At 48.8% G+C, this 26,136-nt stretch overlaps 1 protein-coding gene across 1 annotated transcript in view; it reads left to right on the top strand.

Moving 5' to 3' along the window:
- The window catches only part of IGF1R (insulin like growth factor 1 receptor), a 298,344-nt gene that overhangs the window by 234,086 nt on the left and 38,122 nt on the right, over positions 1-26,136 (top strand). The window contains exons 5-13 of the mRNA XM_004759809.2: positions 1,273-1,417; positions 10,794-11,008; positions 13,251-13,377; positions 14,883-15,121; positions 17,745-17,912; positions 18,150-18,354; positions 23,603-23,886; positions 25,182-25,318; positions 25,815-25,974. Coding sequence (XP_004759866.1) covers positions 1,273-1,417; positions 10,794-11,008; positions 13,251-13,377; positions 14,883-15,121; positions 17,745-17,912; positions 18,150-18,354; positions 23,603-23,886; positions 25,182-25,318; positions 25,815-25,974 — 1,680 coding nt within the window. The remainder of the gene's footprint in view (positions 1-1,272; positions 1,418-10,793; positions 11,009-13,250; positions 13,378-14,882; positions 15,122-17,744; positions 17,913-18,149; positions 18,355-23,602; positions 23,887-25,181; positions 25,319-25,814; positions 25,975-26,136) is intronic.

Genomic DNA, 26,136 nt, shown 5'->3' with positions numbered 1-26,136 from the left:
TAAGCACCTAAACCTTTTTTTTCTTTTAAATTTTCATATTCTGAAGGTAAGAATTAAATCCATGAAGGGGTGGAATTAAGAAAGAATAAGTACGTATTCATGCATGGTGATGCAATGTGTCTTCTGGTGTATGTCCAATGGAAGAAATCACCTGGATACAGAGGAATAAGACATCTCACTGGAAAGGGCATCCCCAGCCTCGACACAAGACAGGCATCCATCCTACCCTGCATTTAAAGTTCGGGGTCTTTTTCTTGAAATATCCACCACAGACAACTTCTAATGTTTGTAACTTGAATTTCTCCTAGAAAACCATTAAACTCTATAGTAAGCATAGACCCCAGCCCTCCAAGACAAGATCTATAATAATAATAACCCCCCAAGATCGTTATTGTTTTATTTTTATCAATTCAAAGCAAAGTAGAACCTCTCATTAAGCCATCAACAAATCATGTGCAATAAAATCCCATTAGTTGGACCATACCCAACTGATTATAGTATCTATTGTAATTTTGGCATAAGTTGAACCAAAGTTGATGCCCCCCCTTTTTCTTTAAACTATGAGGAAAAGACAGGCTAAATAGGATGATGGAAAATACAGTGTGTATAGATTACATTGTTTTCACACACATAGTAGTAGCAACTATTTCTCAAACTGTCCTCTCATTATGAGAATCAGATGTGTGCATTATAGAAAACTCAGAAGCCCAGAAACAAATTTTGAAAAATCACCAGCAAATAACCTGGTGTGTTAATATTTTGGTGTGTTTTCTCCCAGTCTTAGTAAGACGGACTCTTTAAATATAGATCCCTGTATCTTAGGAACTGGAAATGCAGCAAAGGCAGTTCCTAATGAGACTGAGAAAATGTTGTTTATTCAGTCATGCCCTTGTACTGTGGAGGCAGTGCTGTCTGTTGACAGAGTGTATTAAAAGACGTTCCCTAGATTTGTCAGCCTTAGCTAATTGGCAGTCTGGTATTTATGATTTTACATTCGGTTAATCAGCCTGGGAGCTACAGTACCCGGCCTTCTAGAAAGTATCCTTCCCCTGCCTCAGAGGGGGGGGGCCCTGTACCAGGAGAGGTCGTTGAAAGTCAAGGCCAGGGAGGTACATTTTTGACAAGAATGGTGGGCCCTGTGCCAGCAACCTGAGTCTCTCAGAGGCACCAAGACCCGCCACGGAATCATTCTCCTGATGTGTTGGCGAGAAACCGAGTGGGTCATCCTCACATGACGTGAACGCTCACTAATACGGCCCCCTCCTCTCACAGATAACATTGCCTCAGAACTGGAGAACTTCATGGGGCTCATTGAGGTGGTGACAGGCTACGTGAAGATCCGCCATTCTCATGCCTTGGTCTCCTTGTCCTTCCTAAAAAACCTTCGCCAGATCTTAGGAGAGGAGCAACTTGAGGGGTAAGTGTGCCAGATTTCATGGGCTGACGTGCTCCTATTACAAACTAAGCCGCATGCTTTCAAACCTCCACGTTACTAAGGTGAGGACTCTTTCTTATTACAAACATGAAAGGAGGAAGCCAAGGGAAGGCCGCTGCCCCTGCGTGATGGCCCGCCCTGTCGGGCAGAGTCCCGTGCAGCCAAGATTCTCCATCCTTGGGATATTGCTGCTCTGGAAAATGGCATGGTGACCTGTCAGTCAAGGGCTGTGTATCTGATGTGACTGTGGAAAGAGCAGAAAGGAGTGCTTTGGGGGACCCTCTGTGCCAAGAACAACAGGAATGGGTCTCAGATGCTTAGCCCTCTGTGAAATCATCATTGATATGGCTCTTATCCCCAGAATGCTATACTATATAAAATCATTCCATCTTTTAAAATACAGAAGTGCCTGGGTGACTTAGTCAGTTGAGCATCTGACTCTTAATTTCAGCTCAGGTTGTGATCTCAGGGTCATAGGATCAAGCCCCACATCAGGCTCCTCACTAAACACGGGTTCTGCTTGTCCCTCTCCCTCTGCTCCTCCCCATCCCCCTTCTCTCTCAAATAAGTAAATAAATAAAATCTTTTAAAAAGAAAGAAAAGAGAAGAAAATACAGTTGACCCTTGAACAACATGTTTTGAATTGTGCGGGTCTACTTAGGCACAGTTTGGTTTGGTTTGGTTTGGATAAATACGGTATAGGACTGTAAATGTATTTTCCTTATTTTTTTTTTTAAATAATATTTTCTCCAGCTGACTTCATTGTAAGAATGCGGTATAACATACAAAATACACGTTAGTCAGCTGTTACGTAAGACTCATGGTCAGCAGTGGACTCTTAGTAGTTAAGTCTGGAGGATGTCAACAATGCTGTGTCAGTTGGCGATTGTGCAGAGTGTCCCCACCCAAACTCCCACGTTATGGGGTAAACTGCATATTGGCATGGAAGAGATTTGGAGGAGTATGGATAGTTCATTTTGTTATAAAAGAAATCCTAATGGAGAAAACTATTTAATTGATGAGCCTGTCGGATTTGCACACTGGTAGAATTATTGCCTTCTGGAGAGATGAACTTCACGATAGGGGTTTTAAACTAACCAGAGGCTTTTCAGCACAGGATAGATAAGAGCTGGTGCTTGTTGCTATAGTTTCTGTCCAGCAGTTGTCCTCTGGGTACCTCGCGTATATACCTTTCTCTTCATGCTCCCTTTAAATACAGCTCTTGCCTGGTTTTCAGCTTTCAAATAAAAGCAGACATCCATTAATGAGCGAATTCCTTCCAAAGAGAATTTGGGGAAATAATTTAGGAAAGAAACAGGTGGGAAGGTCATGGGAAAGGTTGTCCTTGCTGATTTATCTTCCCCGACTGGGTAAAGTTACCCCATAAGGGTTTCTTTACAGTCTCCCTACTTTTCTCAGACTAACTCTTGTTGGTCGGTCTCAAATCCTTAAAATTTCATCCTCTGATACAGCTGAAGAGCGAGGGCAGCTCTTCATTCCGTCCTTGAAAAGCACACTGTCCTCCCCACTGGGAACACTGATTCTCTAGGAAGAAAATTTTTTTCTCCTTGCAAATCTGGGGAGGCTGCCACCATGCCCAGTCCCTGAGTATCACAAGTCACTTAACATGGATGGCATGCTGAGGCTTTGCATTTTGAGATGCTGGTTCTCATTTGTTGTATTAAATTTTAAAGAGGATATTAGCATGTTTTTTTTCCCCTCTCTCTAGGTAGGTTTGTTTCTGGAATCCCTCCTGTTGGAAAATACTTTGGAGGGGGGCAGGTCAGGATCTGCAACTTTTCCTGCTACTTAACGATACTCTTTTTCTTTTTCTAGGCTGAACAAGTGATAGACATAGAGGGGAAAACTGGAAGGAGAACTTAAAAATTTTTTTAAGATTTTATTTATTTATTTGAGAGAAATAGAGGGGAAGGCAGGAGCAGAGCGGGAGGGAGAGAATCTCCAGCAGACTCCGCATTGAGCCCAGAGCCCATATCAGGGCTCGATCTCGCAACCCTGAGATCATGACCTGAGCTGAAACCAAGAATCCCATGCTTCGACTGAGCCACCCAGTCACCCCAAGAATTTAATTTTTATGAAGAATTATTACATGATGGGATTACCTCTTAGCCATGGGTTAACTGAAGGTATTACGCCCTTATATGGAGCTGAGAACTAAGACTAGACTTTTATTTGCACGGATATTTAAGGTACATTTCTCATCATCTAAAGCTTGAATAAAACTGGATGTCCCAATTGGGAACACTTTAAGGATGCTTGCCATTGCTCAGGTGTTTGGAACTTCTCCAAGCTCAAGTACACTCCAGGCCCCTGCCCTGCCATGAACATTTTAGATGACTAGGGAGGGCAAATGGGCCTTAGGTTTTCATACCCTGCTGCTGATCAGGGCCCTGCAGCTCTGAGGATACTGTCCTGCCAGCCTATCCCTCCCACATGCTCTATGTTTAGCTGGGGTGCTGAAGAATCTTGCTTGTCTGGATGGGAGTTGGGTTCTCTCACCTCCCTTCCTTACCCAGGATTAAAAGAGGTAAAGGCCATTCTCACTTGTGACGAACACCCCCACAGTTCTTTGGATCGGAGGTGACCAGTAGCAACAACTCCATTCTTTGTTGTGCATCCTCAGACTCAGGAAAGACACTAAGTCCCAGCCCTTGACCAGCTCTCCTCACTCCTGCAAGGAGGGAAAAGTCAGAGAGAAGCAGAGAAGAAAGGAATAAGATAGATTCAGGCCAACAACAATGCAAAGCAGAACTTGCAGGGAGCTACGAAGGAATGAAAAGGAATGTGCCATGGGCATGAAGAGAGACAGAGAATCTGATTAAGAAGATCCTACAGGGGGCGCCTGGGTGGCTCAGTGGGTTAAGCATCTGCCTTCGGCTCAGGTCATGATCTCAGGGTCCTGGGATTGAGCCCCGAATCGGGCTCTCTGCTCAGTGGGGAGCCTGTTTCCTCCTCTCTCTCTCTCTCTCTCTGCCTGCCTCTCTGCCTACTTGTGATTTCTCCCTCTCTCTCTCTGTCAAATAAATAAAATCTTAAAAAAACAAAACAAACCAAAAAAAAAAAAAAAAAAAAAACCACCCCACAGGCTTTCAAGAAGAGATAGCATTTGAGATGGGCCTTGAAGGGTTTCCAGAAGCACTCAGAAAGCGTAGGGTGAAGAAGGCAGTTCAGGATAGGGCAATAAGAGCAAAAGCAGCGAGTTGGGGCATCCTGGGACCTGTTTGGCAAATAATGCTGGAGAGGTAAGTGGTATTAGAATTACGTAAGGTGTTATGCACCCGGGTGTGGAGGTTATAATTTAGGTAAGCAGTGGAATGCAGTCAAGGCTTTGAGCTGCGGGAGTGTTAGCAGAGCCACCTGGACATTTCATTTCTGTGCGTCTTTGGTTTAAACCAAGATAACTTTTATCCCAGTGGTTCCCAGACTCTGAAGTTAGAACCATCTTGGGTGGGGCCGGGTTATAAAAAAAATAAAAAAAAAAAGTCCCAATAACCCAAAATGCACTCCCAGTTCAGTCAGAATGTCTGGGGGCAGGATCCAGGCATCACTGATTTTTCTTAAAAATCCAAAGTAGTTTCACTGTGTAGCCAAGATTAAATACCACTGCTGTGTCCCATTATTTCTTCTTCTTGTATGTGAATCCCCAAAGCTCTTTCCCTTTTTTCCTAGATATTTAATTGTCACACTATTGCCTTTAAATACTGTCTTTCTTATCTTCTGTAGGCAATGAAAACGTAAGTAAGTGTCTCCATTTGGTTCAGTAGGATGGAAGTCTTAGAACATTTTGTTTGATGGGGAATTCAAAGTGCTGGGTTCCTTGGCATCTGACCACCTTGGCTTTTCAAACGGGAACTGGGACCTGCCTCCAAGTCCCCTGGGCAGCCCAGACCCCTGAGTCACGTCCAGAGCATGACATTCAAGTACTATAGCTAGAGTAGAGCTCTAGTCTATATCCAGAGCAAGCCGACTTTGTAATCGAATTTCCAGGGTGGTGAAAGAGGTAGGCAGAATCACGTTCCAACGTTCCGGTGGCTGGAGAATGGGCCCCAGACGGCATCAGGCGGTCATCAGTTTGTCCATAAGAACTAAGACATCCAAGGGCGCCTGGGTGGCTCAGTGGGTTAAAGCCTCTGCCTTCTGCTCAGGTCACAATCCCAGGGTCCTGGGATCGAGCCCCGCATCGGGCTCTCTGCTCAGCAGGGAACCTGCTTCCTCCTCTCTCTCTGCCTGCCTCTCTGCCTACTTGTGAACTCTGTCTGTCAAATAAATAAATAAAATCTTAAAAAAAAAAAAAAAAGAACTAAGACATCTGGGTTCCCTAGAGGATGTCACTCATTCTGTGTAATGTAATGTGTTTCTAGACATTAAAAAAATCCAGGTTTTTCTGCTGTTTAGGGAGGAAGTGCATTTTGTAATACACATGTATAAGATTTCTAGAAAATGACTCATTTTTAAGCCCTCGAATAGAAAACCGGATATTTCTGTTATCTGGACAGTTCCTTGAGGTGAACAACCTTGAAGTGAACCCTTCTTAGGGCATTAGATAAAGAAAGAGGTAAAATTTCGGATTCTTTGGTACCACCAAGGATCATTGCCCCAAAAGCCTAAAAGCAGATAGAGGTAATAGGGTTCTAAGACTTGAAATTCTTGGGTACATTTGGGCATCTCTACACTTATGACCGCAGCCCTTGACTTTGCAACACTTGGTGTTTCATTCTACCTTCCTGCAACTCTAAGATTATGTTGCAACAGAGCTGCGTGTTAATACTTCCCTGGGACTTTTAAAAAGACTCAACCATGTGACTCAGCATTTCCAGGCTCTACCCAATATCTTCCCAAGAGAAATGAAAACATGCCCACGCAAGACTTGAATGTGAATGTTCATAACAATATTATCCACCCGAGCCCCCTCCTGCTCCCCCCACCAAAAAAACCCACAGGAAACAATCCAGATATCCATCAACAGATGAATGGATCAACAGAATGTGGTACAATGGAATAGTACTGCGACAATCATGTAACAGCACAGGTGAACCTCAGAAACATTAAGCTAAATGGAAAAAAGCCAATGCAAAAGGCTGCACATAGTATGATTCCATTAGTTTCTAGCAAAAGCAGGACTACGGAGACAGAAAGCAGATTGGCGAGGGCTGGGGGCAGGAGTAGAGCCTGACCACCATGAGCAGCGAGGGAACCTTGACATCGTGGAAATGTTCAGAAACTGCATAGTGGTGCTGATGGGACAGCTGGATGTATTTACTAAAGCTCATGGCTCTGTATCCTTAGGGTGGGTACAATTTTTACTAGGTAAATTATACTTCGGTTAAGCTATTTGGAAAACCCTCAAAGAGGAAACATTTTCTGAGTTTCTCTTTGGTACCCGGTGCCACTTGAATATAAATCCCCAGCCTCGCCGAACCCCCAAGGCCGGTGTAAATATTGGATTTGAAGGAGATTGGACGTGGTGTGAGCATCTGCGAAAAAGCCAAATCCTGGATCTGTTGCAGATTGCTAGGATGCTGGAGAGAGCCCTGTGTGCTGGCTTCTGATGCCCCCTAGAGACAGCCGGAAAGAGTCCATGCTTTCTCCTCTGAGAAGCGAAAGGAAGTCATCAGTTGTGTTATTTGCAGATCTTTTTGTTGTTGTTGTTTTTTCCAGTTTGTCAGTAAGGACTGAAGGGGAGTGAGGTGAGAGGATTGGGATATCCCTTCCTAACCCCGTCTTCTGGACTCCTAGCCTTCCACTACCACTGCTCCTGGGCTGGGAGAAGCCAAATAAATATGTTGTCTAGCGTTGTTGCTTTAGTAAGTGGTGGAGATGTCACCCGGACCCTGATCTTTGGATTTGCAAAAACGATGCTCCAAACCCCCGCCCCGGGGTCATCTTCTGTGCAACGTGCCAGTGTCCAGAACTTTCGCTTTCCTCTGCTTCCACATCCTTCCTGCCCTTCATCAGAGCAGATGGGGAGGTGGGTGGTGGTTGATAAATCAGAGGTAAGACAACCCCAAGCCTGGAGCCATCCGTAAAACACCTCTGCATATAGTGTACAACAGGCATCCAGAAGATCGACACAGATAACATACAGATATCCTCACGGAAATGACTGACCGCTTTCAACCTACCTCAGTCGGTCTACATCCCATCAGACGCCCCCCCCCACCCCACCCCAAGCACAGAAACAAACATCTTTGGCCGCACTAAGAAGGCTGCGAGTCAGAATACCAAGATCTGTAAAACCCAGGCATCTGTGTAAGCTACAGAAAAAATAAACAAGTTCATTTTTTAAAAATATTTTCTGAATGTAAAGGCAGGAAGTTTAGGAACAATTAGGAAATCACATTTACTGAGCAACTGACTTATATAGTCATTTCCTTTAGGAGACAATGAGAAGGTGTGCGTGTGTGTGTGTGTGTGTGTGTGTGTGTATAAAATGTTCAGACAGGTTTCTGCCTTTTGCCATCTCTTAATTGTCACCTGATCATGGAAGGGGAATTTGGGAGGAGCTAGGCCCCAACCTGGGGTTGGAAAATCAAGAGCAGCATTGACAGGCAGCCCATGAATGGCTTGGTTATCATTCTGATGAGAGTTTTATTTTTGTTTTTCTGTCGCTCACAAAGGCTCCATAATGCCTGGGTTTTATTGATACTGGTATCCTGGCTCCAGGCCTTCTCCGCGTTGTAAAAAAAATGTTTGTATTTACTGTAAAAAGATAATATTCCTTTTCAAAGTGATTAATCACACACATAGAATTTCAGTGGGCCCGCCATTCATTTGTCAAACTCCTGATTTATAATTCATGCTTCCTCCCATGGGAAGAAGCATGTTTTGTTCAGGAGGTATTTTCAGCGAGGTTTCTGTTCCCTGCCGGCGAGATCCGTCTACTAAAAAGAAGCCTCGTTCTGTGTTGAGAGACAGAGGTTTGACCAGGTTAATGCCTTTCCTTCCGGCCTAGAGGTTTCTGCACTGACAAGGAGGTTTCGTCTCCTGGGAGCCAGCTGAGGATGCTGGGAGCAGCCAGACCTTGGTCCTGGCACTACAGAGTGTCCTTGAGAGCTGGACGTATCCGTGGACAAGAATGGGCCTACCTAGGAGGCCTCTGGTTTCTACCCGCAAACCCCACCTTCGGTCGTCTGACGACCCAGTCACCCAGCATCAGCGACAGCCTGGCACCGGGGGAGCAAGGAGATGTGGGTGGCGACTGTTCCCTAGGGACAGCAGGTCTCACCTTGCCATGTCCCAGCGTTTCCCACCTGCATACCTGGGCTTGTGTTGCATATCCCAAGGATGTGCACAGTGTCTGAGGCTCCTTTTCCAGTGGATGTATGTGTCAGGGAGTGAGCTCTTCCAGAGAGGAAAGTATCTGTCAATTCAAGTTTTTGCCACCTGCTTTGGTGACCTTGAATGTGTCCAGCCAGGGTGGGTCAGTGAGAAGGCTCATGTGGTTTCAGAGGTGCTGCCCTTGGACTCCCTCTGCCCACTGAACCATGTGCAGGCAGGGCTCCCACTCTCACCCCCTGCACATCTGTGCACGGGGCCCAGTGCCTCTGGAGGGCCTGGGCTCGGGCTGATGGGACAGTGTCCCCCTCAGCTCTGTGACTCCTCTCGGGCATTAGGGTTTTAGACTCGTAAGACAAACAGGGAGCTCAGGTGCTCATAACCCTTGTTGTTCTGTGAGTGTGTGTTCATGCCCCTGTCCCTCCAAGGAAACCAGCTGGAGGGCTACAGAGAGCACTAAGAGCCTGTGGCTACGTGGCTCATTAATGACCTTTGCAATCCTGGACCCTCGTCTCTGAACTCCCTGGGGAGTTCCCAGGCAGGTGTCACAAGTCGGCTAGGCCTTATTAGAACCATAACTTCTGCTTTCTTCTTAATGAGACTCAGGCTGGGGTTGACCGAGCGGGTAGAGGTGCTGGTGTGATATGTGCAAGGAAACCCATCAGGCCCCCATGGACACAGCCTCTGGGACAGAAGGGTGCTCTGGACTTCTGTCCCAGCTCTCCTGGCTTTGGAAAGCGGGCCATCCTCTCTTCTCTGCAGCTTGTGTGTTGGATCGTTCAGTGGATGTTAACAGTAGCTCAGAGTGCTCCACCCATTCCTAGACTCCATTCTGCATGAAGTGCTTGAGTGAGCTCCAGAAAGCCTGAGGCTGGGGACCAGGAGGGGGACAGGAAGGATTCAAGGTCCGTGGGGAGTAGACCTTTTATCACGGAGGACTTGGATGGACAGGATCGTCCTGCCTACCTAGAGAAAGAGGTATACAGCCTGGATCCTTCTCTGGACCCTGCAGCTGTAGCCGTCTATGCTCCCACCCCCAGAGGATGGATTTCTCTCTGGGCAGCCGGAGATCGCTGTTGCAGATTCTGGCTATCCTTCTGTTTTTCCTTCAGTCGACAGGTGGAGCTTCTGCTTCTGCTTCTGTGTCCTCCCCGCCTAGGGGCAGGACCGTATCTCACTTGGTCAGCTTATTGCTGACCAACAGCCCCTTGTTGGTGCCCACCACCTGTTAGCCCAGTGCCCCTCCAAGTGCGATCCCAGTACCAGTCGTGCTAGCATCACGTGAGTGCAGGTTGGCAATGCAGATTCCTGGCCCAGCCAGCCCTACTAATGAGAAACTCTGGGAAGGGGGCCCAGCCATCCAAAAACAAGCCTTGTGCACACTAACCTGGGAGTGTTGGTCACTGAGTCACTGCTGCCTGGATTGGGGGAGGTGACGGGGCACAAAGGCACTGCCCAAAGGGGGCTCTCTTCCCCCACCTTTTCTAAGGACTGTGGTTGAAGCTTTTTAGGATGGGGTGAATCTGGAGGAGGGAGCTGGCCCAGCGCTGGTCCACCACTGGGTCTGTATCCCTGCCCCAGTCTGTCTCGTAGCCCACCATAGGCCGCGGATGGCACAGATGGGATTTACCCCCAAGGATAACAGCAGACTCTCCAGCAAATATGTAAGCCGTTCCGGTTGAGTAGCCGAGCATATCTGTTCTCCCATGGACTGATTTCAAGTTCGTTATACATACTCTGCTCTGAGAGAAATACCCAAAGGCATTTCTCCGGAATGATTCCAGTAATATCCTCTGGTGTGAGAGGCATTATTTGTTGGTAATAGAGGTCCTAAAATTAATTAGTGTCTTATCGATTTCAATATGCTGTCCTTGAGTCATGCTGTTTCTATTGTTAACAGTAACTGTCCACTCTCACACACTATTAATAACTAAATCTCTTTTTGGCAAAGGCAGCGTGTTGCGGAGCCCCGTGCCGAGGAGGACCAGCGGGGGGTGGCCGGCGGGCAGGAGGGGGCACTGGGAAAGGGCCAGAACATTCACGGGGATTTCTGTGCTTCCAGGAACTACTCCTTCTATGTCCTCGACAACCAGAACTTGCAGCAGCTGTGGGACTGGGACCATCGCAACCTGACCATCAAAGCTGGGAAGATGTACTTTGCTTTCAATCCCAAATTGTGCGTGTCCGAGATTTACCGCATGGAGGAGGTGACGGGGACAAAAGGACGCCAGAGCAAAGGGGACATAAACACCAGGAACAACGGAGAACGAGCCTCTTGTGAGTGGCCCCAGCAGCGGTGATAAAGTCAGCCCCTCTGCTGATCTGCAGCGATGGCCGGCTCCCTGGGTGGCTTCCCCGCTTGCCTCACTTGGGGCGGGGAGTGGGGGGAGGACACAGGGCCTCCTGAGCCAGCACTTTGCTCCGCTGTATGTGTATCTTCAGAGCCAGTAGTGAGGCTGATTCATGATAGATTCTTATTTGTCAGTGTCCCTTAGCTTCTCTAGGAGTGTGCTGAACATTTAGAAATGGGCTCCTGCTCAAAGGGAGTATTTTATGGAAGTGCCTTACATGGACCCCTGGGTGGCTCCGTCGGTTTAGCGGCTGCCCCTGGCTCAGGTCATGATCCCAGGGTCCTGGGATCAAATCCCGAATTGGGCTCCCTGCTCAATGGGGAGCCTGCTTCTCCCTCTGCCTCTGCCCCTTCCCCTGCTCATGCTCTCTATCTCTCTCTGACACAATAAATAAATAAATAAAATCTTAAAAAAAAAAAAAGAAGAAGTGCTTACAGAATGTAGGGTTAAATGTCTTTTAATGCATAGATCATTTTTCAAGGAGGAGTTAGTCCTCTCCATTGCTGGGGAGCACAGTCGGCTCAGTCTTCCCCAGTGCAGAGGAAACCTCAGGGCAGAGGGAACTGAGCTCCAAGCCCAGCACGGTGGCCACGGGTTCCCTGTCTCTCCCTTGGCCTCCTCCCCACTCCGACCCCAACACAAAGAGGCTAGAGAGAGCCCACCTCGCTGAATGGATGCTGCTTTTTAAATTGAGAACCGCATAATTATAACCTTGCTGTGGTTATATATACGTTCAGCTCTTGTATCTGAGATCTAACAGCACGTCTCTCCTCTAACCCTGTTTATCAAGCCGCTTTTTAAAATGTTGTGGTTCTGTTCGGCTGGAGAGGGTTATAAAAGTAAATTGTCTCTCTCCGCCATCAGCTTTTAATAAGGGGAGGGTACTAGGAAAAAAAATAAGAGTGATTTACATGATCAGAGGCAATTTGCTCACATACACACACACACACACACACACACACACACACACACACACAGAAGGGGACGCGTTGTGAAACCATTAGCATTTGACTGATTCGTGTTGCTGGTGTCTGGATTTACCTGGTAGACACCCAGATTGCTCTGGAGGAGGAGGGAAGAGGCCTGCCATGAAGCTGCCTGGTGTGTTGGCAGCTGGCACCTTCTCCCTCACCTGCCCGCGGCAGCCCCTACCGGTCCCCCTGGTAGGACCAGGGCAGGGCCAATGTGAGCGTTTCCCACGCATTTTCTCGGCCCAGTCAGCCAGTCTGATCTGTAGGCCTGTGAATACAGTAGCCGTTACTTTCCTTTGAAAACAAAATCATGTTTTCTCCTTAAATAACACGAGCAGGAGCTACAGCTTAGTTCTAACCTCAGACCAGCATGTTTTGCCCCACTGACTTCTTCCTTTTAACCGCCGTTAGCCTCTGCTTCACCCGCTGAGTGCGCTTCGGGATTCAGGCAAATAGAGGCGGACAAGGACAGTCGGTCAGGGAGCTTCTGGTCTCCCTGAGGAGAAGCAGTCAGCAACTCTGCCCTGGTTCTTGAGGGTCATTTGAATCTGGACGGAAGAACAAGTTGGGGCTCAGGGCAAGATCCTCGCTGTAGCTCTCCAGCGACTTCCCCTGACGCACGGGCAGCTTGGCCAATGACATTGTTCCTGTCAGTGTGTCAGCCCCAGACGGAGGCCTTCCAGGGTGTCCGTATCCTTCCAGGTCGATGCCAAGTTTAGACACAGAAACCCCCCCCTCCCACCATGGCACACCTGGACCATTGGTGTGACTTTGCCAGTTGCACAGAACAAGGGGGATCACAGAACCCCTGGATGAGTGCCAGCATATCACAGAAGATCAAGGTTTATCCTCACCTTCCTTGGTCCCCCCAGGAGCCAGGGGCCTTAGGGGTCCACTGAAAGACCAGGTGACTTGCTCAATCAAGCAGTTCCTCCTTGTCAGGTTAGGAATCACAGATTCATGTCCAAATGCGACCAGTTGTGCTGAAACAAAGGCGCGAGCTTTGTTGCAGCTCCGTGTGGTAAAATGTCTGGGTTCTCAAGAGAAAGGAGAGCCACTGAGAAGTCCAAGAAAGGGCTTGGCCTGTACAGCCAGCTTTGGAGAAGGGGGAGACAGGGCAGGGCAGGTGACTTGTTCCACTGGTGGAGGAAAAGGGTGTTGATCTCTGTCACTCACAGATGTACCTTTGTTCCCCAGGTGAAAGCGACGTCCTGCACTTCACCTCTACGACCACATGGAAGAACCGCATCATCATAACGTGGCACCGTTACCGGCCCCCTGACTACAGGGACCTCATCAGCTTCACTGTCTACTACAAGGAAGCGTGAGTTTCTGTGCTCCGTGGGGAACTGTGGGCGTGGCTGTGGGCGGGGAAAGCGGAGCTTCATCCTCAGGGTCCCTCTCAGCTGTCACAGGATATCCATCACCATGGTGACGACCACACCATCACTGTGTTAGCCTGAGGCCTCCTGTTTTTCAGTGGGTAATTCAGAGGGGTTTGAATAAAAGAATTGCAAAGAGAAAAGCTTGTGTTTTAGAGAATTAGGTTAAGTCCCAACGTTCATGAAGTGGGATAGAGGATGTGTCCACTGACCCATACTCCAGGAGCACCCCATGGGATGCTCAGCTCCCCTGGAGGGGACCCCCCAGACAGATATATCATGTTATTCCATGAGCCCTTCCCAAGACCTGGTCCTCTGCTCTAGGTCATGAACTAGGGAAGGAAAATGGAGAGAGACTGGCCTCTGTGTTCTGAACATTTCATGATTTATCCCAAAATCTACTGGGGGCTTTTTTCATGCCTTCTGGTGATATTCACCTGCCTCGGCAGCTGTGACTTGTTCCTCCAGACGGCAGCTCTTTTGGTCTCCCTCTTCCTTCCTTTGCCTCCTTATCCAGGTGGTACCACCAGCCTCCTTAGGTTAGTCACCCTCTTTATCCAGCTCTCACTGTGATACCATAGGTCTCCTTCCCCAGTGACTGGCTTCCTCAGCACTGGAACCAGAGCCGCCAAAGACAGTATCTGATCCCCTTTCCCCTGGGGTCATAGCTGTGAAAAAAGCAGGTCTCCGGATTACTAGGTATTCAGTGTGTTTATGGATGGGGGTCATTCATGGTCTTCCGTCGTGAGGATGGGGAGGGGTAGGTTAACCTCTGTTTCAGAAGCCAGGGCGCAGGGGCTGTCCAGACCTTTCATCTGATAGCTGGAGAACCCCTCCCCACCCAAGCATGTGTGCAAAGTACTCTCTTCTCTTTGATAGTTCCCCCAGTGCTCTGTCAGTGTCGGTTGGTAACCTCACCAAGGAGCTGGTGCTAGTTTCCGAGACAATCCAGAAACTAAATATTTGAATATTATCAGATACTAAACAATCACAATTGTTTGTAAGCAAATGAGATTTTGGAATCTCTATTTTAGAAGCTCTTTTTTCTGTAGCAAAAGTCCTTTTCCCCCCAAAGTTTTATTCTTCATTGGTAGCTGATATTTGCATGAAATGATTATGCTTGTTTTTTCTTAATGGTGAAAAATGCCATGATTGGAAGAGAGAAAATGAGCCTTTTCCTGCATGCTTAAGGAGCAGTGTTTTCCATCCCAGTAAAATCAGAATTTACTCTTCCTGGGGCAGGGTACACCATTCTATGGTGCGTTTGTAAATGTGGAACCTGGGGTCCATTTTATTTTATTCTTCGAAACAAATCCAATGGACTTCCTGTTTTATTTAGAATTCCTGTTATAGAAAGTGTGACATGCTAGGCCCCTGGGGAAGATTTCAGTGAGTTTTGATGTCAGAGACCTAAACCTTCCTCTGGTTTGATCTACTGTCTTCCTAGACCTTTTAAAAACGTCACGGAGTATGACGGGCAGGATGCCTGTGGCTCCAACAGCTGGAACATGGTAGATGTGGACCTCCCTCCCAACAAGGATGTCGAGCCTGGCATTTTACTGCAAGGACTAAAGCCCTGGACACAGTACGCGGTGTATGTCAAGGCGGTGACCCTCACCATGGTGGAGAATGACCACATCCGTGGGGCCAAGAGTGAAATCTTGTACATTCGCACCAATGCTTCAGGTAGCCACAGCACCCATCCCGTATTTTTCATGAGCTCACCATGCTTACTACAAGATGTCTCAATCCTGGACGAGTCTGTGTCTTGTATGTGTTTCTTATCAATATCTAGTGCTCTATCATATTGTTTTTTTCCCAGTCCCAATACCCTAAGCTCTTCCGGGACGTCTTTCTGGCCCATGTTCCATCATCTGCCTGCTCTGTGCCAGTGAGCCCAGGTCCTCCTACCGGACTGGGGTGGTTTGTTTGGAGGACCCAGCCAGGATTCAACCCACTGTTTTATTTTCATAGTTGAACCACCAGGAACTGAACACATGCTGATTTGGTGTTCCAGTTACCTCACGCGGCTCGTGGGTTTTCCATCTACATTCTGTAGAGGCAAGGGTTCCAAGGAGGTAGACGGAATTTGGAAAGCGTCAGACAGAGTATACTGTGGACATTCCAGAAATTCGCTGGTGAAAATGTTCCTCCTTCTGTCTCTGTCTTCATTTTCTAAACCACCTCATTTTTCTCAACTCCAGAATCTGGAACTAATGAAAGCAAACGTTTGTGTCTATTAGCCAAGTATATGAAAACCAGCTTAGAGGTAGGAAAATGGACATCATTTCTAAATGCAATGATAAATATCCTTGGACGGTGGCTGTTTTATAAAACACCCATAAGGTAGCACGAAATAAATTTAAATAGCAGAGAGGGTGAGGAAGAAGTGTTGATGGGGACAACCCTTGGCTCACACGTGCCTCATTCCCCCTCCCTCCTCCCCTGCCCCATCTGAAGGATCCCATAAGTGGTCACAATCATGTCACGGGCCCTGAAGTGTTTATAGAAATAAATCTGGCACAGATTTCTGATTCTGGGTGTGGGATGCTGTAACAGAGGCTCAAAGGCAACAAAACAAGTTATTCTTCTAGGTTTGGAAGTAATTTATTGTACCCAGCTCAGGAAAAACAACATTTTTTCTTATTATGACAAGTTCTCTCTCTTTTTTTTTTTTTAATCCATTCACTTACTTTAGAGAGTGAGTGAGTAGGGGGAGGGACAGAGAGAGAAGAGAGAGAAGATCCTCAAGCAGACACCCCACCAAACACAGAACCCAATGTGGGGTTCAGTCCCAGGACCCCAAGACCATGACCCGAGCTGAAATCAAGAGTCAGCCACCCAACCGACTAAGCCACCCATAACGCCCCTTATTAAATGACAAAGTCTTAAGAAACCCCGATTTCCTTTCCCCAAAGATGGGAAACTAAGCACCAGAGGAACTGGGCCGGTTCCCTACATCTTGACCCCTGTCCTTACAAGTGGTAGAGACAGAGGAAGACGTGGTCCTCTGCCTCTGCTTTTTTTTTGTGACACTTACAGTTGAAACATCTGGGGTATGCTGTTTATTCTTGAAATACTTGACTTTGGAAACCTGAAAGTAGTCGAGCATCCAGTGGTTATGTTTTTCCTAAAAAAGCTGGCGTTAGTCACAGCTTTTCCCTAAAGCACCACTCCGTATAGGTGTTCAGAACCTTGCCTATGATATTATGGGCCTTAAAGTACCCTTAAGCTCCTCGCCCCTTTGAAATTTCAAAAAGTGGCTTGGATGACCATGTTGTTTAAGTGATAGACAATAAAGAGGTCTCTTGCACTTTGGAAAACCCCCAAAAATCAGTGTTTTCTTGGGAACCCAAGGAAAATAAGATTTCAGCGGTCCTGGGATGTGTTTGCCCTTTATACATAAGGCAGCTCTGGGTTTCGGTTTGAGAGGCAGTAGCAAATAAAGCTTGACCAGATTATTATGCTTTGCCTGTAAATGAATATTCTTTGGCTGGTAACAGAGGCCATTGCCTGCAGTCGGGGCTCTCTGTGTGTTTGTGTTTTGGACTGCTTTCCCTTGTCCTATCTCATTTATCCCACGGAAGTGAGGTTATTGAGCCGAGAGACTCTGGGGCGCCTGGGTGGCTCAGTGGGTTAAAACCTCTGCCTTCGGCTTAGGGTCCTGGGATCAAGGCCCGAGTCGGGCTCTCTGCTCAGCAGGGAGCCTGCTTCCCTTCCTCTCTCTGCCTGCCTCTCTGCCTACTTGTGATCTGTGTCTGTCAAATGAATAAATTAAAAAAAACAAAAAAAGAGGGACTCGCAGATCCTCGTCTTCCATGCCTCTTACATACCCCTTGCACACACGCGTGTGTGCACACACACTCTCCCCCTTTCTCACTTTCATTTTGGCATCTTGCCACTTTTATCACAGCTCCAGAACCTCAAATGAAACCCAAATCAGTCCTTTCCACCACTTGCTAGAACTGCTGGAGTCCAGCAATTTGGAGACTGGTGGTTGGACTGGTGTTGGAATTAGCTGTAAGTTTTTAAGTCACCCACCTGTAACCCGTAACTTTCTCCACGGGCCTCTCCGTCCTGTTTCCACAGAGGTGATCTGAAAGTAGCTAATACAAAGAGAAATGCAGGCACTTAATGTGATTTCAAAAGAAGGTTCCCTTCATAGTTTGTGTGTCTGCATTCACCACCGTTTCCGTGTCCGGGTCAAATCCGTGGCTTCTTGTAGGCTTATAGTGATTCAGTGATCCAGTGGCCGCCTGGATTCAGGGTGCGTTCCATTTTCTGAAATGGCCTGTGTTCCCCTTTCCAGTTCCTTCCATTCCCCTGGATGTTCTCTCCGCATCCAACTCCTCTTCCCAGCTCATCGTAAAGTGGAACCCGCCGTCCCTGCCCAACGGCAACCTCAGTTACTACATTGTGAGGTGGCAACGGCAGCCACAGGACAGCTACCTTTACCGGCACAATTACTGCTCCAAAGGTAAGGTGGGGGTTGCCCGTGGCGGGGAGGGTGTGGACCTGGAACCAAACTCCCGCCGTCTGGAGTATCCGTGCTCCAACGTACCACGTAGCCCCTGACAGTTCCAGCCCATCCTCGGAAACCGACCACATTCTCCATTAAGCGTGCTGACGGCTGCCCCCTTCTGCCCACCGGCCCACTGGCCCACCCAGCTTAGCCTTCATGTCTGCTCTTGTCGGGCTTCTCTTTCCCGAGCAGACAAAATCCCCATCAGGAAGTACGCCGACGGCACCATCGACATCGAGGAGGTGACGGAGAATCCCAAGACTGAGGTGTGCGGCGGAGAGAAGGGGCCTTGCTGCGCCTGCCCCAAAACGGAGGCCGAGAAGCAGGCTGAGAAGGAGGAGGCCGAGTACCGCAAAGTCTTTGAGAACTTCCTGCACAACTCCATCTTTGTGCCCAGGTACCTGGTGTCGTTTGAAAATGTCTGCGGGCTGACGCTCCTCAGGCAGGCTCTGTGGCGCGCTCCCCATGCAGAGGTTCTGTGAGGTCAGCAGCCTCGGGGCAGAACCCTGTAGCCATCGAGGGGGGAACAATAGAACAACAAGAACAGTCCATCAGCTTGGGTGAGTGGGTGCCTGGGGCAGGCAGAAAGCACTGAAGGAAAGGGAGACCAGGGGATTGTGCCACTGGGGGCCACGGGCACGTCAGTGCCACTGCCTCAGCCACAAGGCATCCCGTGGACGGCAGGTGGGTTCTCAGCTGCGGGGACAGGAAGTGAAACTCAGAGAGGCCCCCACCCATGGAGACCAGCAAACGGACCATGGAGACCCGCAAGGGCCCTCTGGCACATCCCACTTCTCCGTGCGGCCTCTCAAAGCCCGGCAGAGGAGAAGCGAAGCAAGAGGGAGAAAACCAGAGTGAGTTTTGAAAGTGGCCCAACTCCCAGACACAACCAGATGCCACAGACATCTGCGACAAGCAGGTTTGCGAAGCAGCAGAGAGGACAGCCTTTCGAGGCAATGCAGCCCCTGTCCCCAGGAATCTCTGCTGCCCTGCTTCAGTCCCTGGGTCTGCCAAGTGGGGACAGAAATGGAGGGAGGTAGAGGTGCAAAGCTGCACTTGTCACAGCAGCCAAAGTTGGTAACAACCCATGTGCCCAGGAGCGGATGAATAGATAAGCAAAATACAGTCTAGGCTCGCGATGGCATATTATCCAGCCATAAAAAGGAATGCGATTCTGATGAAGGGCACCGCTGGTATTGACCTTGAAACATTACACTAAGTGAAAGAAGCCAGATGTGAAAGGAACAGATATGGTAGAATTCCTTACCTGCAAAGCCTCACCAGAGGCAAATTCATGGTGACAGAAAGTGCATTCAGGTTTCCAGGGGGCTCCGGGGGAGAGGGGGATGGGGAGTTGGGCGTTAATGGGTCTAAGAGCTTCTGTTTGAGGTGATGGAAACTTCTGGAAACAGTGGTAATAATGATTGTACAGAATCATGAATGCAATCAGTGTCTGAACAGTATGCTTAAAAATGGCTAAAATGGCAAGATTTGGGTAATATTTGTTCAAAAATTTTATCTTACCACAATAAGAAATGGTTTAAAAGACAAAAAACATGCGGGATGCCTGGATGGCTCAGTGGGTTAAGTCTCTGCCTTCACCTCAGGTCATGATCTCAGGGTCCAGGGATCGAGTCCCACATCGGACTCTGCTTGGCGGGGAGCCTGCTTCTCCCTCTCCCTCTGTCTGCCTCTCTGCCTACTTGAGATCTCTCTTTCTCTCTCTGTCAAATAAATAAATAAAATCTTAAAACACACGCAAACACCCACACAAAACAAAAGCATGGAGAGGAGTCCAGCAGGGTAGACCTGCCCTGTCTGGGGAAGGAGATGGAAACAGAATGGTGGTCCTTGTCTCTCTTTTCCTCCTGAGAGATCACAGTGCGGTGTTTACAAACCGGCCCTTGCCTGAGTTGTGAGCAGAGGACCTGGATCCACTTGCACCTAAGTGCTCCCGGTCCCCACGGCACCCCTGCCACCAGCCCACCACCCAGCGTCTTCTGTGATCGCTGTTCCTTGTGCCCCCGACCGTGAGAGGCACCAGAAGCCCGTAAATTCAGTTTATTCTTTAATGCCCTGGCCCTTAAAGGTGTACTTGGATTGTAACTACAAATGGCTTTTAAAGTGATTTTTTTTTTCCCCGTCGAGTGACTTCCCTGATGTTTGTGTAATATTCCAAGATACCCATTTGACTTTGAAAAATCATTAAGAAAGACGACTTAGAGTGGCGGGCATTCTTTTCAGAACAAAGTTTCTCATTGCTTCATGCCTTTCTGCCCCTCCTCTCCTCTCTAGGAGTTGAAACCCCTGGCCTGTGAAGGTAGGAGAGCCTTTGTGGGTCCCCCTGACCTGTTCTGCCCAAGACCTCTCCCCCTGCGGCTGCGTTCAGGTGCCATCCCAATTGTCTGCAGGTCATATGTACTTCCAAGAAAAAGAGTGTTGGAGGAGCTCAAAGAGGTTTACAAACTAGGAATCAGGCTTAGTGACTTCTTCAGCAGCCTAATTACTGAACAATCCATTTGGCCCTTAGCTTTACATTTTGACACATTAGGGCCCTTGCCCTTTGGTGGCATGGCTACTCAATGTGGGCTGCCTCCCCCCATCCCCCACCCCCACCCCCGTGCCGGCAGAAGCGCAGCTACTGGCACTTCCTGCGGACGCAAAGCAGATGGGCAGGAGTTGTCTGTTTATTCCCTAGCAGAAGCCGTGGGCCCCGTTGCTGTCTCATTTCACCGGCCCGCTAGAGGTTCAGGTTTTGAGCCCTGGCTTTGGAGAAGTTTTGCCAAAGGGCCACGAGCTTTCAGTCTGCAGCCACAAAGCAGTGCCTTTCTTTCCCGTCAGTGGGGAACGCAAGATCGGGCAATGCGAAGGCAGAGCTGTGGTCGACGCAGGTATTAGTAATGCTGGTGTTCCTGTTGCCAAATTCAAAATAAGTTTTCTATGCCAACCTCCCCCTGATGGATGCTCGCCTCGCCCATTTGGCCCTGACACTATCTGTCCTAAGACAAGTCTGACCTGCTATTTTGTCTTTTCATGGGATGACCATAAATACTATATTTGCCCACAGTGAGAGACCGCGATGTATACACACTTTGAATTGTTTTTTTTTAATGCCTCCTACCGAGGATATAAATCTCATGTCCACACAATTTGCAAAAATTTTGATAGAAGGAATGTCTAGTTGGCAGAATGAATCATAAAGGAAGGTTTTCTGTTTTACAACTAAACTATCCAAAGATGACTTTTCTTTCTTTCAATTCATTCTTTTTTTTTTTTTTAAGAATTTAATTTATCTCAGAGAGAGAAAGATAGTGTCAGAAATTCCAAGAGAGAGAACATGAGTGGGGAGGAGAGGGAGAGGGAGAAGCAGGCTCCCCACCAAGTAGGGAGCCCGATGCAGGGCTCGGTCCCAGGACCCTGAGATCATGACCTGAGCCGAAAGCAGACGCTTAATTGACTGAGCTACCCTGGTGCCCCTCTTTCTGTTGATCCTAAGAACAAGCCAGTCAAGTCAGGTTGGGTATGTTACATGTTGTCCAGCGTGTCCCATGTGGTTTAAAGTGGATTGGAAGCTAGAGTTTGTTAAGTTGCTTTCTGGAGTCCATATCTGGTGGTGAATGTCTTTGACCACGGCCTTTATTTTTTTTTAAATCACATAGTTGAGTTTAAGTAACTGAAATGTTGACAGATGTTGAAGACCGCAGGGTTTTCCAATAGAGTAAGTGGGGTCATGGAGTGGGAGTGGGGAAAGCTGACAGTGATCCTTGCTGTTGGTCACACTATTTGGAAATGTGGCTGTTTACAAAGAACCATGGGTGTGCCATTCTGCTTGCCTTATACCTTGTCTTCCTGATAATGTCCCGTGTGGCCTCCCTCCTCCAGCCCCTAACTTGGTGTCACTAGTAACAGCTGTAATCCCAGGTAAATGGGGATGGGCTATGGGAGGCGTTTGGGCAGAGTATTAATTTGCAGTGGATTAAACCCAAGCCAACTTCTCTCTCATAGACACGAGGATGTGTGGTGTTGGTTTTATGGGTGGTGTTGGTTTTGAAGATCGCTCTGGTAGATGTCAGAAAAGGGTTCTCCAGTGATAAATGTAGTTCTTTGTGTCCTTCCCTTTTGGGAAGATTGGTTGGTGTGTAGAGTGTGAGGATGGGAAATGGTCAGCCTCCTCTTCTAAGCTTTCCTTCCCCGGTATGGTGAAAGCGAATACAGTGAGGCCATCAGTGCACGGCCTGACCCTGCAGTTCTCTATCTGGTGGGATGAGCATATTTGGGTTGATGTTTTAGGTTAGGACCCACTGGTCACTGCACAAAAGCGGTGATAGCATTTTCTGCAGGGAAATCCATGGGCCAGGCAGACTAGGGAGCCAGAAGCCCTTTCCCCCAAGCTCCCTGCTTTTCCCTTCCAAGCTTTTCACTTCAAGGCAGATCAGGACCCACCAGAAACCTGCTGAGTGTCAGCTGAGCCCCAAGTGGCTTCTCAGGTCCCCTGATTCCCCATGGGGCTTCTCCCTCTCCCCTGCGTGAGAACTGAGGAGCATTCCCACTTTCTGATCTTTCTCCTTGCCTTGGGCCCTTGGTTTTCTTTCCCAGATGAGCTTTGTTCTGGGACCCTTTGCTTATGCACGGGAGGAGTGAGGCCCATGGACAGCCCTAGTGTAGAACCAACAGCAGCCTGCTTCCCGCTGTTGCTGGAAGTTGGCCTGCGGGTGACTGTTCCTTGTCTGGGTACTTACTCTCATGTTCTGTTGCTGTTGCTTCCTATAAATGCGAGGGGCTTATTTTTAAGGTTTCTGAGGGGAGCCCAAAGCCCTTATTTCCACATCCCACAGCAGCAGCCATTGGAGCAGTCACCCTCACCAGCTGCGCGGATCACCTCTTCTGCCCTTTGGGTGCGAACATTCTCTTTTGATTTCTCTTTTGCTGTCCTATTGCTTTTGTAGCTGTTGTTCTGAGCCTTAGTCCAGGCCTTGAGCCGCTCTACCCCTGTCAACAGCAGGGCCTGGGAGAGGCCACAGGAGGTCGCTGCTGAGTGGGAGGCAAGCCAGACTGGAAAGACCTCCAGGAGTGTGAAAAATCCAGACACTGGGGTCTCAGAGGAAGACAGGGTCAGAGGGAGCCCCAAAGGGAAGGGTATGGGGGTCCATGTAAGTGCTTGCTGCTTGGTATCTTTCTTTCCACAAAAGGTGGTCAGCGAAGCCATCCTCTGGGGCCTGTACCACACAGCTCAGCTCTCACCTCACCCCCTAATAAATCTTCGTGTGGCCAGCAGGCTGGTCACGTTCAATGCTCAACCATAAGACTGGTGGACCGGGGAGCACAGACATTCTGACCAAAGGGCCAAGAGGCTGCAGAGCCAGAAGTGACTGAGGCATTTCTTTGCCTTTAGATACCATCGAATCACCACTCTGGGGGCCAGGGGGCAGTTTGTGTGCCGATTCTGAAGCTTGCAGAGTAGAGAAAGCAAAATAACGAAGAAGGAAATCCCCGTATTATTTGTTGGTTCTTATCCAAAAGGGCTGAATAGCTCCTTTCATCCAAACTTGGGGTTTTTTCTTTTCTTCCGTTACTCTCACCCAAGTCATAGAAAGGACAAAAGAGGTAGCGGCACTTCCAAACCAAGTTTTTTCTCTTCTTTGCAGACCTGAAAGGAAGCGGAGAGACGTCACACAAGTCACCAACACCACCATGTCCAGCCGAGGCAGGAACACCACAGTGGTGGACACCTATAATATCACAGACCCAGAAGAGCTCGAGACAGAATACCCTTTCTTTGAGAGCAGAGTGGATAACAAGGAGAGAACTGTAATCTCCAACCTGCGGCCTTTCACTTTGTACCGCATTGACATCCACAGCTGTAACCACGAGGCTGAGAAGCTGGGCTGCAGTGCCTCCAACTTTGTTTTTGCAAGAACCATGCCTGCAGGTAGGGTGTGATCCAGCGAACCCCTCTCCTGACTCACTCACAGCCCAGTGGAGAAGCTTGTGTTTTATGAACACAGAATCTGTCATCCAGGGCAATGACCCTTAGTGTCCATCTTGCTTATTAGAGAATGTGTGGTTATTTGTAGGCAGCGTGGTAGACCAGCAGCCCAGGGAATGGAGTCCCTTCATAGTGACATCATTTCCAACTCAGTCTTTGCACAAAGTCCTACAAGAGCAGGCACTGCCCTTCAGGGTCAACTCCCCTGCTCCCACTTCGTTCACATTGTACATTCCCATGGCCGTAGTCCCCGTTTGTGCACACATAAATTTGCCTGGTCCCTCCTGAGTCATCAGGTTCCGTGGAATCTGTTAGCTGCCTTGACTCAGGGTGACCTTTGCTCCTCAAGGTCAACTACTGGAGTAGCCATTGGTCCTGCCTCTTGGGTCTTCACCTTCCCCTTGGAAGTTAAAAAGCTGTCTGTTGTTCACATTGCCAACCGTCCATGTTTAAGGATAGGGGAACGGCCCATTCTCTTTTCTGCCCGGGGTTAGCAGCTAGCAGAGGAGCCCAGAAGTGGAGTCTAGGAGAAGGGCCCTCCAGGATGCCATTCTGGCGCTGACACACGGCATGTCTCAGGGCTACTGCCAACTCCCTGGCCTCAGTTTCCCCACCTTCTGGGAGGGACAGAAGAGCCTTCCCTGGCTGTAACTTGCAGAAACTCCAGGTCACTGCCCGGCTTACTGCTTAAAGCAAGAGCGTGAGCCCCCAGCCTCAGCTAGCCATGGCTGGAGGAAGGGTGGACGGAGGCCCAGCTCCAGGCTGTCCTTCACGCCCACATCAAGGTTGAGTTTGCCACACGTAGATGCATGTAGATTTAGACCTGGAAAGCTCTGTGTCGCCGCCTGGAGGCTTGTGGCCACCGCCTCCGCTCACAAGGAGCCTTTTCGATGCTGCTTGTGCTTGAGGCATCACACAGTTTCCCTTCTCGAGGGGTAGAAGCCAAAAGCCAGAAATAAGTTACTCAGGCTGCCGGGGTTTCCAACTGTACTTGACAGAGCAGACTGTTTTTGCAGGGGAGGTTGGGTTGCTAAGGGGGAGCAAGCCTGAGACCCATCAATAGACTGCTTGGCTTCCAAACCCCATGCTACATGTGAGCAGCCGGCTGTTGGGGGGGTCTGTGCGGTCCCCGTCCTCAGCCCTGCTCACACGGACTGGGGAGGATGTGCTCAGGGTAGCCCACCCCAGCGGGGGAGGACCCGAGTCTGACTTTCTCGCTTGTTTCAATTGTCACGCAGAAGGGGCAGATGACATTCCTGGGCCTGTGACCTGGGAGTCGAGGCCTGAAAACTCCATCTTTCTCAAGTGGCCAGAACCTGAGAATCCCAACGGATTGATTCTCATGTATGAAATAAAATACGGATCACAAGTCGAGGTAAGACTGGCTCAGTGGTCCACATCGGGGTCCCCATTCCAACCGATGGCACGCACTGGCCGGGCAGAACAGACCGCCTCCCGGTTAGTGGAGGACTTAGCCCCAGAAAATGAGGAGCTGAGTCAGTAAGGCTTCAGTCTTTCCATGAGCCCCACAGTCTCTGAGGAAGTACTCAGAGTAGATGAGGAGGGGTGCTGGTTCTCCCCGTAGGAAACGACTTTGTTACAGAAAATGATCTTTCTGCAGAAGCTAGATTGTCCTTAAGAACTTTTCACCTTTGTGGGGCTCTTTTTGATTATCAAAACAGAGATCTGTTTGGTTAGAACTTGGGTGCATTTACAGTTACTGGAAGATGGCCATTCAACACTCTCTTCCTTCCCTGTATTGCAAATCGGGATCAGAGTCAGGCATGAGGCGGTGGGGGGGGGGGGCAGCAAGAGGCACCCATTTCTCACAGGTTTGCGGGGAATTGGCACTTGTGTTCTGTTTCCCCCAGGACCAGCGGGAGTGCGTATCAAGACAGGAGTACAGGAAGTATGGGGGCGCCAAGCTTAACCGGCTCAACCCGGGGAACTACACGGCCCGGATCCAGGCCACCTCTCTCTCCGGGAATGGGTCCTGGACAGACCCGGTGTTCTTCTATGTCCCAGCCAAAAGTAAGGCTTGGAGAAGCAGCAGTAACGAGAAAACACGAAAGGGGGTTGGGCTGGGAATGGGAAAGCCTGAGCTGTCGGGGCGCTCTCTGCCTTTCTGATTTTCCACTGGAATGGAGTTGGCCGGATTTCAGAAGGGTCACACTTCTGCCAGCTCCTCCTTTG

Source organism: Mustela putorius, unplaced genomic scaffold, assembly GCF_011764305.1.
Source record: "Mustela putorius furo isolate JIRA1106 unplaced genomic scaffold, ASM1176430v1.1 tig00003972_pilon_pilon_pilon, whole genome shotgun sequence".
NCBI lineage: Eukaryota > Metazoa > Chordata > Mammalia > Carnivora > Mustelidae > Mustela > Mustela putorius.
The sequence above is the reverse complement of the archived record's forward strand: the minus strand, read 5'-3'. Positions and strand labels throughout refer to the sequence as shown.